This window comes from Thermothielavioides terrestris, chromosome 6, assembly GCF_000226115.1.
Source record: "Thermothielavioides terrestris NRRL 8126 chromosome 6, complete sequence".
Classification (NCBI taxonomy): domain Eukaryota; kingdom Fungi; phylum Ascomycota; class Sordariomycetes; order Sordariales; family Chaetomiaceae; genus Thermothielavioides; species Thermothielavioides terrestris.
Genome location: NC_016462.1, coordinates 1813653 through 1826948, shown reverse-complemented (window position 1 = coordinate 1826948; position 13296 = coordinate 1813653). Strand labels below are relative to the sequence as shown.

At 58.7% G+C, this 13296-nt stretch overlaps 1 protein-coding gene across 1 annotated transcript; it reads left to right on the top strand.

Annotated features, from left to right (window-relative positions):
• The first annotated feature begins 66 nt into the window (after positions 1-66).
• THITE_2123882 (uncharacterized protein) lies at positions 67-13115 on the top strand. The gene is made up of 8 exons (XM_003657767.1): positions 67-245; positions 316-7483; positions 7541-8140; positions 8193-8252; positions 8313-8471; positions 8600-12349; positions 12425-12769; positions 12845-13115. Exons 1-8 carry the CDS (start codon positions 198-200, stop codon positions 12937-12939), a joined length of 12225 nt encoding a protein of 4074 aa, XP_003657815.1. The 5' UTR covers positions 67-197; the 3' UTR covers positions 12940-13115.
• Positions 13116-13296: the final 181 nt, after the last annotated feature.

Genomic DNA, 13296 nt, shown 5'->3' with positions numbered 1-13296 from the left:
GCACAGCCGTCGTACGCCATCACCGACCACAAGAACTGCCCCCGTCGGGCGTCCCGCTCAGGCTTTGTTCCCGCGTGTCCTGCCCGACTGCAAATTTGACCCTAGAGGCAAGGCTACCGTCCGCTCGCAGGACGTGTAGGTAGTGGAGGGGGAGTTTCTACTTCGTTCAGCCCTGGCGGCGCAGCCGCTTCGTCAAGATGGGCAAAATCACTAAGACGATGCAGTCCCGCCACCGGGAGACCATGGTAAGTCGCTGCATCTTGTACCCATCATCTACTCTGCGGCCCGTCGCGTGTACTGATGATCCTCGCGTAGTCTCCCTGGGTTAGGGACTATGTACTCGCCGCATCGTCGACGCCGTTGCCGCTCATTCCCCAGAAACTCGATGAGTTTCCTACGAGATGGCCGTTCCCGCGTGGGGATCTCTATCACTGGATCCCGCTGCTGAATCGCTTCGACAGCATTCTCGAGGCATTCTGCGCCACGTACAAGCTAAATGAGGGCTTCCAGATGCGAGACTTTGCGTGCGATCTGCTCCTGAATCAGGGCGCGCCGGTCGAATACGCCGATGAAGAGCCTTGGAGCCGCGAGCGCCTGCTCCAGCTCGGATACAAGGCAGATGGGGATTGCCAGCTCATCGTGTCCGTCCTAAACTTCACCCGGGTTCTTTTGCAACACTGCGGCAACCGGAGCATCTACGCAAGCAGCCATCATTTGAATGATTTGCTCGCCAGCACATCTCTCAAGGTGGTTTATGCTGCTCTGGAGGTCGGCCTGGAGCTCGCACAGCGCTATCAGGCCTCGATCAAGCGCGTGGGGACAGCGAACCGGCAGGTCAGCAGCGCCCTGCTTGCGAATCATTACAACATCGACCTCGATCGGGTGAACTTCCTCGCTCAACCGTTTGTGAAGACCCCAGTCACGCCGGGTCCTCGCTTCTCCGATCTCCCTTCAGCGACACCCGTTTCGGCGAGCAAGGTGAAAGAGAAGCCAGCGACTGCCGGCCATAGGAACGCGGCATCCGTCTATGCTAACGATCTGACCTCGCTCGTCTCACCCGGCCCTGCCGACGATGGACGCTGGGATGGCTGGGGCGATGTGAGGGTGGTGTATTATCCAAAGGTCGAGGTTGCCGGCTCCTCAACGGCAGAGCAGTCGCCGGCTGGGGACCGCGGCCTGTCGTCAGCTCCCACGACTCCCACTCCGCTTCGTCGCAGCTCTACCGGCGTAATAAACACGCCACGCCCCAATAGGCCCCCGGGGTCGGAAGACAGCCCGGCCAACCGGGGTCATGGCGTGGGCAGTGACGACCACGCTCATTCCGGCCCCAAGTCCGTCGAGGTGCGCCAGGCCACGGTGCAGTCGACGTCCGTCTACGAGCTTCTCAAACTCTGCCCGGCTGATATGCCCAAATCTTCCCGGTACGAGTTTCTCAATCGGTTGAGGATATCCAAGGCGCTTTTGGGTTCGCCAGAGGATCGGCAGCTGGCGCTAGCCGTTCGCCTGCTGGCCATCACCAACCTGGCCTACATCCACCCGGAAGCGACGTTTGTCGAGAAGGTTTTGAAGCAGGACAACGACGAGCCTCGCAGGTACCAGCTCGTGTACCAGTTGGCCGAGTTGATCCACCCCTCGGCCGACGGAGCCCCGGAGACGCCTCTGCGGTTACAAGCCATTGCCCTCGCAGCTCTGGAGGCTATTACCGTCATGCAGAGCAAGTATGCCGAAGTGATTGCGGCTCTAAACGCCAATGTCAACCACGGCATCCTGCTGTACGTTGTCCGGAAGGCCGTGGCGAGCATGCGAGAGGACCCAATTGAGGAGGATGAAGGAAAGGTAACCGACCTTGATCAGTGGCGCACCGCTCTCTTCGCCTTGACACTCCAGATGGCCATGTCTACTCGCATCGGGCAAGAAATGTCATCTGCCGGCCTCCTCGAGATCCTGGTCCAGATACTGAACATCCGGTCGAAGACGGCGACGCGCAATTACGGCGTGATACTCGCCTTCCTCGACACCATTGTCTACTCCTTCCAGGGCGCCTTCACCGTGTTAAGCAACGCCGGGGGGCTTGATGCCATCTCCAATCTCATCATTGACACGGTGGCCCGTTCGAAGGAGCTCGCCTTGGCCGGAAAGGGCACGAAACCCGAGTTCCGCGCACAGTTGGTGGACTATGAGATCCCGTTCTACGAACAGCAGACCCTTAAGTGGCTTCTTAAGTTCATCCACCACATCATGACCAATGCCTTCTCGTTTGGCGCCAACACGGACCGGCTACTGCGGAACTTGGTGGACAACTCCTCGTTGCTGGCCAGCCTCCGCGTCATTACCGAGGACATGCGTGTCTTCGGCACCGTGGTGTGGACGAACGCCGCGACCCTCTTGAGCGATTTCATGAACAACGATCCAACGAGCTTCGCAGCTATTTCGGAGTCGGGCATGATCCAGAGTTTCCTCGAGACCCTGACCGGCAACCCTGTCACTCTGCCGAAACCTCCAGGGACACCGAAAGAGGAGGCCGAGGGCGACGAGGAGCCTGGCTCACCAGCTTACTCCGACGACTCGGTCAGCTTCGAGCGCGATGAACGCCCACACCCTCCCACTCAAGAGATGCTCGAGTCGCCGAGAGAACATGTCGCGCGTGGAATCCTTGCGTCCTACGAGGCCATCAACGTCATACCTTCCATCTTGAACTCCATATCGCTGAACAACCTTGGCATGAAGATGATCGTTTCTTCGCATGCCATCGATAGCTACATGGAAATCTTTGAGAGTCCGGAGCACGTCCAACTTCTCTCGGACTCCGAGCTGGCCGTCCAAGTTGGCGGCAGTTTCGACGAGCTTGCCCGTCATCATCCCGCACTGCGGCCGGCGATCTCCAACGCTGTCATCGATATGGTTTCGAGGGTTCTGCACCTCGCAAAGACCAAGTCCGCCAATGCAGGGTGGGGTGCGAAGCTCTTAGTTACCGACCCCAGCGGCAAAGCCGTGACCGCAGATGACTCGTTGCTAGTCGGTGCGGGAACCGCGGCTGTCACAGCCAAAGGGAAAGGCAAAGAGACAGCTGAGGATGCTGATGTCGAGATGGTGGATGCGAGCGCGGTGTCTTCGGAGCGTCTTGATGCGAACAGCGACATGCAGTCTGGACTGGAGAGGCCCACAGGGGCGGCCCATGAGATCACGCCTTACATTTCGGCAGTCTCTTCTTTCCTCCTTGCTATTTTCAGCAACTCCAGTCTCAAGTCCCCCTTCATTCGCGAAGGCGGTATCGAGATGCTCCTGCAACTCTCGGAAGCTTCCAGCCTGCCTGAAGATTTCGACACTACCAACGCCTCGCACACGCTCTCGAAGCTCCTCGCCCAACTGATCGATGCGAGCCCGATCCTTGGATTCCCGTCCCTGCTCAACCGGATTCATGCCACTCTCGATGAACTGGAGCCCCTTGTCGGCGGGGAGGGTGCCCAACCGTTTTTCGCTCCCTTCGTCGTCCCCAATCTCTCCCTCCTGAATGACAAGGGAGAGTGGGATCAAAGCTTGATTCGCAAAGTGGCCGGCGGCACCCGAGTTGTGAGAGCCCTGGTGAGGCTACAGTCCCTCATCAGGACACTTCACCACAGCTTCCCCTACGCGTCCCGACAGCAAACGGTTACGATGCCAGCAGTCCATGTCTTCGACTATTTCGTGACTCTGGTCAAGCGTCTGGGACCGCTGTTGCGAGGTGTCAGCACGGAAGACATGGCCATCGCCGCCCTGGTCCCGCAACACTGGACGGGGAGCAAGTCAGTTCTCCAGGATGGTGCCGAAGCTCCATCTCCGCCGGCGCTTCCCAGTGGTCCCGACGACGCTGGGGAGGGTGCCGCTGGTCACTCGCGGGAAGATGGAACAGAGTCTTCTGCGCAGCCCAAAAAGCCGACGGAGGAAGAGCGGTCCACGACTCAGTTCCGGAACTACCTCGTTATTCATCGTCTGCTGCACTCGCTGTCCCCGAGTACGCTTCCATTCTTCCAGACGATTGCGAAGACGTTGTTACCGAGGCGAGGAGTTGATTCCTACGTGAGATCACGCCATCTGGACATTGCCGAGGCCTTGGCGGAGACCGTCCTCGCGCAATTGCAAATGTCGCAGGAGACGTTGGCGGTTAGAGACCTCCATTACTGGATTGTGATGTTCCACACGTTGCACGAGATGTTGGTGGATTCGTCGCGCCCCAACGAGCGGTCCTACCTCCAGCTAAGCCTTCCTGTCTTGGTGGCGTTCAAGGAGCACGGTGGAATCGAGCTGCTCAACACGATGCTCCTCAAGTTCGCGGACGAGGTCTGCAAAGGGGCGCATGAAGGTGAGGATGCTCACAAGGCGCGGCTGGCCACAGCAGGGATGAAGAATATCCTTGAGATCTACCATCTCATCGTGAACGGCAAGAACGTTTGCGACTCGCTCGGCCAGACCAACTTGGTCCCTCGGACCGTTGACAGGAGCAGAGATTTCGGGCATCAGCTTGTTGTGGAGCTACGGTTGGCCGTCTTGCCGACCATCCGTAAGCTCTGGGAATCTGAGTTCGTCGAGAAGGCTCCGGTGACGGCGCTGAGCAGGGTTATTGACATCATCAAGACGATTGCGGCCGCCGACCAGGAGTCGAACGCATGGCGCAAATCGGACAAGACCTCCCCGCCACCTATCTTCAAACAGCGCGAGCACGTTCGTTTCAACTGGATAGCGCACGCGGACCAAGTCAAGAACCTGACACGCCTTGATTACGACGAGGAGCTCGCTCGCGAGGCTGTCTACCGGGCCAATGGAAGGCACGACGACTCGGCGGAATATTGTCGGGCTCACTCAAAAGGGTTGGCTGGTAACCGCAATCCGATCCCCGAGGAGGACGCCTACCGGCCCCCTCCGTCGCCAAAATCGCAGGAGGCTGGGGAGCCGAATGCGGCTGGTTCATCCGCTGACTCTCTGGCGGCGGGCCCCATGTCCCTGGACCCGGTGCCCGAAATCAATAACTTCATTCAGGAGGCCATCGACGAAGCTGTGCTTGGAGCACTTGGAGATCACTCGTCCGACGAGTCCAACGACACGAGCCATGACGGCTCCAGCCAACATTCTGCTAACCAGGAGCCAAGTGCTGAGCCCTCGCTGCCAGCCCATGCAGAGACCGCATCCTCAAGCGCGGCTACGGAGTCCCCGGCATTCCCACGGATTACGAAGGAGGATCTGGATAAGGAGCGGGCGGAGCTGCAGACCGATCTGATTGACCGCTGCCTCGACGTTATCAGGGCGCATCCTGATTTGGTGTTTGACATCTCCGACCTAATCCATGCAACGATCCTCAAGTCCGACAACGAAGAGAAGCGGGTTGAGGTCGGCGACATCTTGGCAAATGCTCTCATGTCCTTTGCCATGGATGACGACGACGAGAAGCGATCAAACAGTCGGGGCATTGCGGCTTATGCGCACCTGTTGTCCCTTCTCCTCCAGAACCGGCAATTCTTCAAGTCCACGCTGCCCTCCCTGAAGGAAAACATCAGCGATTATCTGAGTTTCCTGAAGGTTTCTCCGGCGAGCTCCAACGAGGAGCTCCCGTCATGGATCCCGTACATCCTTCTGATCTTCGAGATCCTGTTGTCCGATGACGAGCAGCCGGTCGAGGCAGTATGGAAGGCGCCGGCCAATGACGATGATCCTGTCGAGCAGCCAGTCTGGGTCGCCAAGGAGCTCAACTTGTCGGCCGAGGACCGCTCCAGCCTTCTCACCGCCATCCTTGAGATATTGCCGAGAATCGGAAAGGAGGAGTCACTTGCCGTCTCCGTCCTGCGTCTCCTTGTAATCCTGACGCGCGACCACTCAATGGCAAAGGTGGTCGGGGAGAAGCGCAACCTGCAACGGCTGTTTGTGATGGCGAAGCAGTCTTGTGGCGGAGGTTCCTCGCGCCTCAACCAATCCCACATCGCAGACAACATCATGATCGTTCTGCGTCACATCGTGGAGGATGAAGAGATCATCCGCCAGATGATGCAGACGGAAATTCGGCAGTACTTGGCTTCGTCACGGAATCCGCGGTCTTACGAGATTCAGAGCTACCTGCGGCAACTTTCTCACGTGGCGCTCCGGGCACCGAAGCTCTTCGTTGATGTCACGACGGAGCTGGTCAAGTTGTCTCGCTGGTCATCCGCCATCGATCCAGCCGTTCGCAGCCACAGCCTCTCCCTCAAGGATGTGCCGGCAGAGCAGTCTTCTCCGTCCAACGAGGGCGCCGATGGATCCGCGGTGCAGGGCGCAGAGGACGCCCCCGCTGAAGACGTCAAGCCGTCTACCGAATCTGCAGACAAGGAGAAGGACAAGGAGATGGCCGATGCACCGAAGACCCCGTTTGAGCTCAAGCGGCCAGTTCTCGAAAACCCCGACGGGGTGGTGCACTTTCTCCTCTGCGAGCTGCTCAACTACAAGGAGGTGGACGACAAGGAGCCGCCGAGCCACGCGCTCAAGGAAGCAAAGGCGGAAGGGGGACCGTCTGCTTCGGGCGAGGAAGGGCCATCGTCCGCAGCGGGTCAGCAACCGGCTGATCAGAAGGACAAGGAAAAGAAGCCATCCAAGCCGATCTTCAAGGCAGAGGACCATCCCATTTTCGTCTACCGCTGCTTCCTCCTCAACTGCTTGGCGGAGCTTTTGCAGAACTTCAACCGCGCAAAAGTCGAGTTCATCAACTTCAAGCGGAGCGCGCCAATGCAGACGAGCACTCCCATCAAGCCTCGTTCGAGCGTCCTCAACTATCTTATCAACGATCTGCTCTGCCTGGGCCCCGCCGGTGCCCCGATGGACTCGACCATCATAAAAAAGAAGGCTGCTACGTCGACTCACGCACAGGCGGTCCTTGTGGCCTTAGTCGCGCGAACGCCCGAGAAGCCGATTGACCGCAACCGCAATCAATTCGAGTACGATGACGACCCAGACCTGCTCTTCGTCAGACGGTTCGTCCTGGACACTCTGCTCCGCGCTTACAAAGAAGCCGCCACTCCCGGCGAACCAGTCGAAGTCCGCTACGGTAAGATGATGTGCGCGGCTGAACTGATGAGCCTGATGATAGGCGAGAAGGAGAGAGACGCGCAGCAAAAAGATACCCGCGTGGTTGACCCGGCCGTCGTCCGGTCTCAGATGCAGCTCAAGCGACTCATGTACGAGAAGGGCTACATCGCTGCCTTGACCGCGTCCATTGCCGACATTGACCTCACATTCCCGAACGTCAAGCGCACCATCAAGTACATCCTGCGTGTCCTTCGGGCCCTCACAAAAACCGCTTTTCTGCTGAGCCAGTCAGACGTGATACCCGTCACGTCGACGGACCAGCCGGAAGACGACTTTGCTTCCACGTCATCTCTCTCGGACATGGACGACCGGGAGGAGACTCCTGACCTCTACCGCAACTCCACGCTCGGCATACTCGAGCCGGGGCGTGAGGAAGATTTCAGTGATGAGTCTGAAGACGGTACGCCCTTTGATGACGGGCTCACCTATCACCAAACCCCGATGCTGACCTTTGCAGACGAGGATGCCATGTATGACGACGAGCCCTATGACGACGAACTCGATTACGAGGATGAAATGTCCCAAGACGAGGAAGAAAACCCCAGTGACGAAGATGAAGAAGAGCTCGATGAGATGGGCGAAATCGAGGGTCTTCCTGGGGACCAGGGCGTCGTGGAAGTCATCATGGGCGAGAACGATGACGATGATGACGAGGATGAGGAGGATGAGGAGATGGACGAAGATGACGACGATGAACCAAGCGACAGCGAGGATGACGAGGAAGACGAAGACGAAGACGAGATGGGTTCCGAGGATATGGAGGAGGTTGAAGACCGTATTGAGATCGTCAATGAGGAGGGCAATCCAATGGACGATGATGGGGCCTCTGGCTGGGAGAGCGAGACGGACGAAGAGAACGAAGAAGCTGGCGGGGAGGTCGACTTCGAGGGGGAAGCGCAAGACATCCACGAAGCACTCATGCATGGCCACAACGCGGACCAGCTCGGCCCAATCCCCGATATTCTTCGGAACGTCGTCGACGGTGACGATCTTGATGGCGAGGATATTCATGACCTCGATGACCACCACTACATCGACGATGGTGCTGACGACGAAGGTGCGCATTCGCAGCTCATGCCTTCTCGCATGCAATCTGCTAACCAGCTCAGATGAAGACGAGGACGATGAAGGCGACGAGGATGAGGCGTACTACGACCAAGACCACCTTCGTGAGTATCTTTTAAGTGTTTCACAGTCTTCTATCTATTTGATTGCTAACGTCTGCGAAGGTGACGACCACCTACCGCACAACATGCCTTCAGGCCTCGGCTGGGATGTCACGGTTGAACCCCAGCCCCGGTTCCGACACGGAGGTGCTCGGAGCCCTTTCCCTTCAGCTCCGTTCATCATTGGGGGACACCGCGATCTCCGCGATCCCTTGGGAAATGGTACGTGTCTCAACGGCCTCAGCCACGGGCACTGGCCCACAAGCATCGGGTCAACGGCCGAGGCTCCTGCCAGAGCCTGCGCGGTTTTGTGTGACGTGCAATGAGACATCATGCTGACTCGCTGGCAGATTTCCGGAATTTCATCCGCCACGGCCACCCGCGGCCGCCTCCCAACCCGACTGATGACGGTGTCAACCCCCTTCTGCTCTCCAACCGCCGTCCCGGACAGGAACACTCCTCGCGCGAGACGAGTCAACCTATGATCCGCCTCGGTTTACCTGGCGGGTTGATGGGCCCTGGAATGGATGGTCCACTCGCCTTCATCAATGAGCTGATGCAGAACATGCCGTTTAACGCAAGAGGCAGCCCTGGCGTCCCTGCCTTCAGCTTCCAGTTGAGAGCACCGTCTGGAGAGGTCCGTCACCTGAACCTTCCGCTGGACATGTCCCCACCGGCTCGGGACGTGCGTTGGGACACGCGCTGGGAACCGCGGCGTGAGGTCTATCAGGAGCCACAGCAAGCCGTCAACTTCTCCCCGGAGTCTACTGCCGAGCGGTGGCAACAAGAAGCCAAGATGATCTTCGGGTTCAACCACAATGAGAAATCCAGGCTGCTCTCTACGGCAATCCTCGGCATGCTCACTCCCGCTGCTATCCAGCGCGAGAAGGAAGCCAAGGCTCGCGAGGAGGCGGAGAAGCGCAAGCGCGAGGAGGAACGCAAGAAGCGCGAGGAAGAGGAGCGCAAAGAGCGAGAGGCCAAAGAGGCCGAGGAGCGAGCCGCGAGAGAGAAGAAGGAGGCCGAAGAGCGCGAGCGGCAAGAACGGGAGCGCGTCGAGGCCGAGGCCGAGGCGGCACGCGCAGCGGAGGAGGCAACTCCGGCTGCGGAGGCGACCGCTGCGGAACCCCAAGCGATGGAGGGGGTGGAATCGCATGCGGAGGCCCCTGCGGAGGAACAGCAGCCGGCCGCTCGTGAGCGGGTTGTCACCACCATTCGTGGCGAGACAGTCGACATCACCGAGCTTGGTATTGACCCCGAATATCTCGCCGCTCTCCCAGAGGAGTTCCGCGAAGAGGTCATCGCTCAGACCGTGAGTGCCAGACGATCCCAGGCTCGTGAGCAAGCCGCCAACGAGGGAGAGAACACGGAGGTCTTCCAAGAATTCCTTGAGGCGCTACCGGCGGAACTACGGATGGAGATTGTGCAGCAGGAACGCCAAGAACGCCGTCGTCGGGAGCGCGAGGAGCAGCGTAGACAAGCCGCGGCCTCCGGACAGGCTCTTGGCCCGGCCGAGATGGACCCGGCAAGCATCCTGTTGACGTTCCCCCCTGCTCTGCGGGAGCAGGTTCTTTTGGAGCAAGGCGAGGACATCATGGATCAGCTGCCCCCCGATCTCGCGGCGGAGGCACGCGCACTTGCTCAACGGCATAATCTGCAGCATCATCGCGCGACGCCCGCCGCGGCCCGTTCCCGAGATGCTGTTGCTCATCGCCCCGAGCCGGCGGCGGATTCAAAGCCGCAGCGGCGCACGATCGTGCAGATGCTGGACAAGGCCGGTGTTGCAACTCTACTCCGGCTTATGTTCATCACCCAGCAGAGCTCCATCCGCAACTACCTGTTCGACGTCTTCGCGCACGTCTGCGAGAATCGTCACAACCGCCTGGACGTCATCTCAACCCTTCTCCAAATTCTGCAGGATGGCAGCACCGACATGGATGCCGTTGAGCGCAGCTTTAGCCAGCTGTCCCTGAAGGCGAAGCAGCCCAAGGACAACAAAGAGCCCAAGACTCCGCAGAGCCTCAAGCGAAGCTTGACGAACATCAGCGCTGGTAGTCAGATGACGGGCGTCTCCGAGGTCTCGCCTCTATTGGTTGTCCAGCAGTGCCTCGACCTTCTGCAGGAGCTCGCAACGAAGAACCCCCACATTCCGTCCCTGTTCCTGACGGAGCACGAAACGGTTGCCTCGTCGCTCAAGCGCAGCTCGAGTCGCAAGGGCAAGGGCAAAGACGTCAACGCCAAGGCGCAGAGGTTTGCCATCAACTCGCTTCTGGCTCTCCTAGATAGGAACCTTATCATGGAGAGCTCGTCCGTCATGCAGCTCCTGGCAGATCTGCTCAATAAGGTCACCTATCCACTGCAAGCCATCGAACGCCGACGCAAGGAGGCGGAAGAGGAAGCCAAGAGAAAAGCAGAGGAAAAGGCGAAGGAGGCGGAGAAGGCTGGGGAGGCCGAAAAGGAGACGGAAAATGCTGGTGCAGGTCCTGCCGAAACCTCAGAGAGCCAGCCTTCTGTGCCGCAGCCCACAGGGCCGACTGCCGGGACATCAACCGAGGGGGCACAGGCAGCGACACAGGAGGGTGAGAAGCCCGAGGCCGAGGCTGAGAGCTCGACGGCCAAGGAGTCGCAGTCAGAGGAGAAAAAGACCCGGCAGCTCACGCCGCCCACGATCCCAGAGCACAACTTGAAGCTCGTCATCAACATCTTCGTCGCGCGGGAATGCAGCTCGAAGACCTTCCAGAACACCATCTCGACAATCAAGAATCTCTCAAACATCCCTGGTGCCAAGAAGGTCTTTGGCGAGGAGCTTGTGGCCCAAGCGAGAGCCTTGAGCGAGAACATCGTCTCAGACCTCGAGGATCTCCTTCCTCACATCCTGCGGGCGGAGTCGGGCACCGAGATCCAGGGGATCGCGCTGGCCAAGTTCTCGCCTGGTGCGTCTGAGCAGAACAAACTGCTTCGAGTCCTGACTGCGCTGGACCACCTGTTCGACAGCAAGGCCAAGAAGTCCAACGCTGGCGATGAAAGCAGCAAAGAGGACCTCCTCGGCTCGCTCTACTGGAACCCAACGTTTGGTACCATGTGGGAGAAGCTGGGCGCGTGCCTGAGCGCGATCCGACAGCGCGAGAACATGCTCAACGTGGCAACGATCCTCCTGCCGCTGATCGAATCTTTGATGGTGGTGTGCAAGAACACGGCGCTGGACGAGGCGCCTCTTTCTCAATCGAAGGAGATGCTTCTGACCAGCCCGCCGCCGGATAACCGCATTGCCAGCTTGTTCTTCAGATTCACAGAAGAACACCGGCGGATCCTAAACGAGCTCGTCCGGCAGAACCCCAAGCTCATGTCTGGGACCTTCTCTCTCCTTGTCAAGAACCCCAAGGTTCTCGAGTTCGACAACAAGCGCAACTACTTCAACCGTAGCGTGCATGCGAAGACGGGACAGCAGAGGCAGCAGTACCCGTCGCTGCAGCTCTCAGTGCGTCGGGAGCACGTCTTCCACGACTCGTTCAAGTCGCTCTACTTCAAATCCGGCCCGGAGATGAAGTTTGGCAAGCTCAACATCCGCTTCCACGGCGAGGAGGGTGTCGATGCCGGCGGCGTCACGCGCGAGTGGTTCCAGGTGCTTGCGCGCCAGATGTTTGACCCCAACTACGCGCTCTTCATCCCCGTGTCGTCGGACCGCACGACATTCCACCCAAACAAGCTCAGCGGCATCAACGATGAGCATCTGATGTTCTTCAAGTTCATCGGACGCATCATCGGCAAGGCACTCTACGAGGGACGGCTTCTCGACTGCTACTTCAGCCGTGCCGTGTACAAGCGCATTCTTGGCAAGCCCGTGTCGGTCAAGGACATGGAGTCGTTCGATCCAGACTACTACAAATCGCTTGTCTGGATGCTCGAGAACGACATTACCGACATCATTACCGAGACCTTCTCGGTCGAGGACGACGAGTTTGGCGTGACGAAGGTGGTGGACCTCATCGAGAACGGCCGCAACATCCCGGTCACTGAGGAGAACAAGCACGAATACGTGCGGCTGATTGTGGAGCACAAGTTGCTCACATCCGTGAAGGACCAGATGGAGCACTTCCTGAAGGGTAAGTGCCGCACCGGGCTAACATTGACATTCGTTGAAGTTGTCGCGGTCGAGCTAACGCATGCGTGATGCTCAGGCTTCCATGACATCATCCCCGAGGACCTCATTGCCATCTTCACCGAGCAGGAGCTTGAGCTTCTGATCTCGGGTCTGCCAGACATCGATGTAGATGACTGGAAGAGCAACACCGAGTATCATAACTATACTGCGGCGTCCCAGCAGATCCAGTGGTTCTGGCGGGCGGTGCGCTCCTTCGACAAGGAGGAGCGGGCCAAACTCCTCCAGTTCGTCACGGGCACATCCAAGGTGCCCCTGAACGGGTTCAAGGAACTGGAGGGTATGAATGGCATCAACAGGTTCAACATCCACCGCGACTATGGCAACAAAGACCGGTTGCCCAGTTCGCACACGTGCTTCAACCGTAAGTCCTCGCTTCCCTTTTATGAGCATCTTGGCCTAGAGAAAGTCGAGACACCAACTGACGCGTGGCTTCCAGAACTCGATCTCCCCGAGTATGAGAGCTACGATATCCTCCGCTCTCAGCTGCTCAAGGCCATCACGGCGGGCAGCGACTACTTCGGCTTCGCCTAGACGCGGGACATTGGGCTCCCAGGCTTGCGAAGTCAACTTATTGAGATGGGGCAACGTGACGACAGACGGGGAAGGGGGCATAAACTGCGCACCCTGTCAAGGAGAGGAGAGAAGAATCTTGGTTTGGTGAATTGTGGTTCTGGTCGATGGCATTTGCAGGTTGGGAAGCAGCAAGGGAGGGGCGGCAAACCGCAATGCTTTTTCCGAACATGTATTCTTCATTTGTTGTACGTGTGACTTTATTGGCCGCTTGTCTTCTCGGCGGGTCTTGCAGGGCGAGGGGAGAAGCGAAGTGCAGGTCGCTTCTTTTCCTCGTTGCTGCTTGGCTTGGCTTCGGGAGACAGCTTGGGAGATGCG

Bases quoted from the DNA above. Each gene is read 5' to 3' on its own strand.
- THITE_2123882 (XM_003657767.1), top strand. From the start codon at position 198: ATGGGCAAAATCACTAAGACGATGCAGTCCCGCCACCGGGAGACCATG. The intron at 8,141-8,192 runs GTGCGCATTCGC...TAACCAGCTCAG, and splicing joins CGATGGTGCTGACGACGAAG to ATGAAGACGAGGACGATGAA. The intron at 12,350-12,424 runs GTAAGTGCCGCA...CGTGATGCTCAG, and splicing joins GATGGAGCACTTCCTGAAGG to GCTTCCATGACATCATCCCC.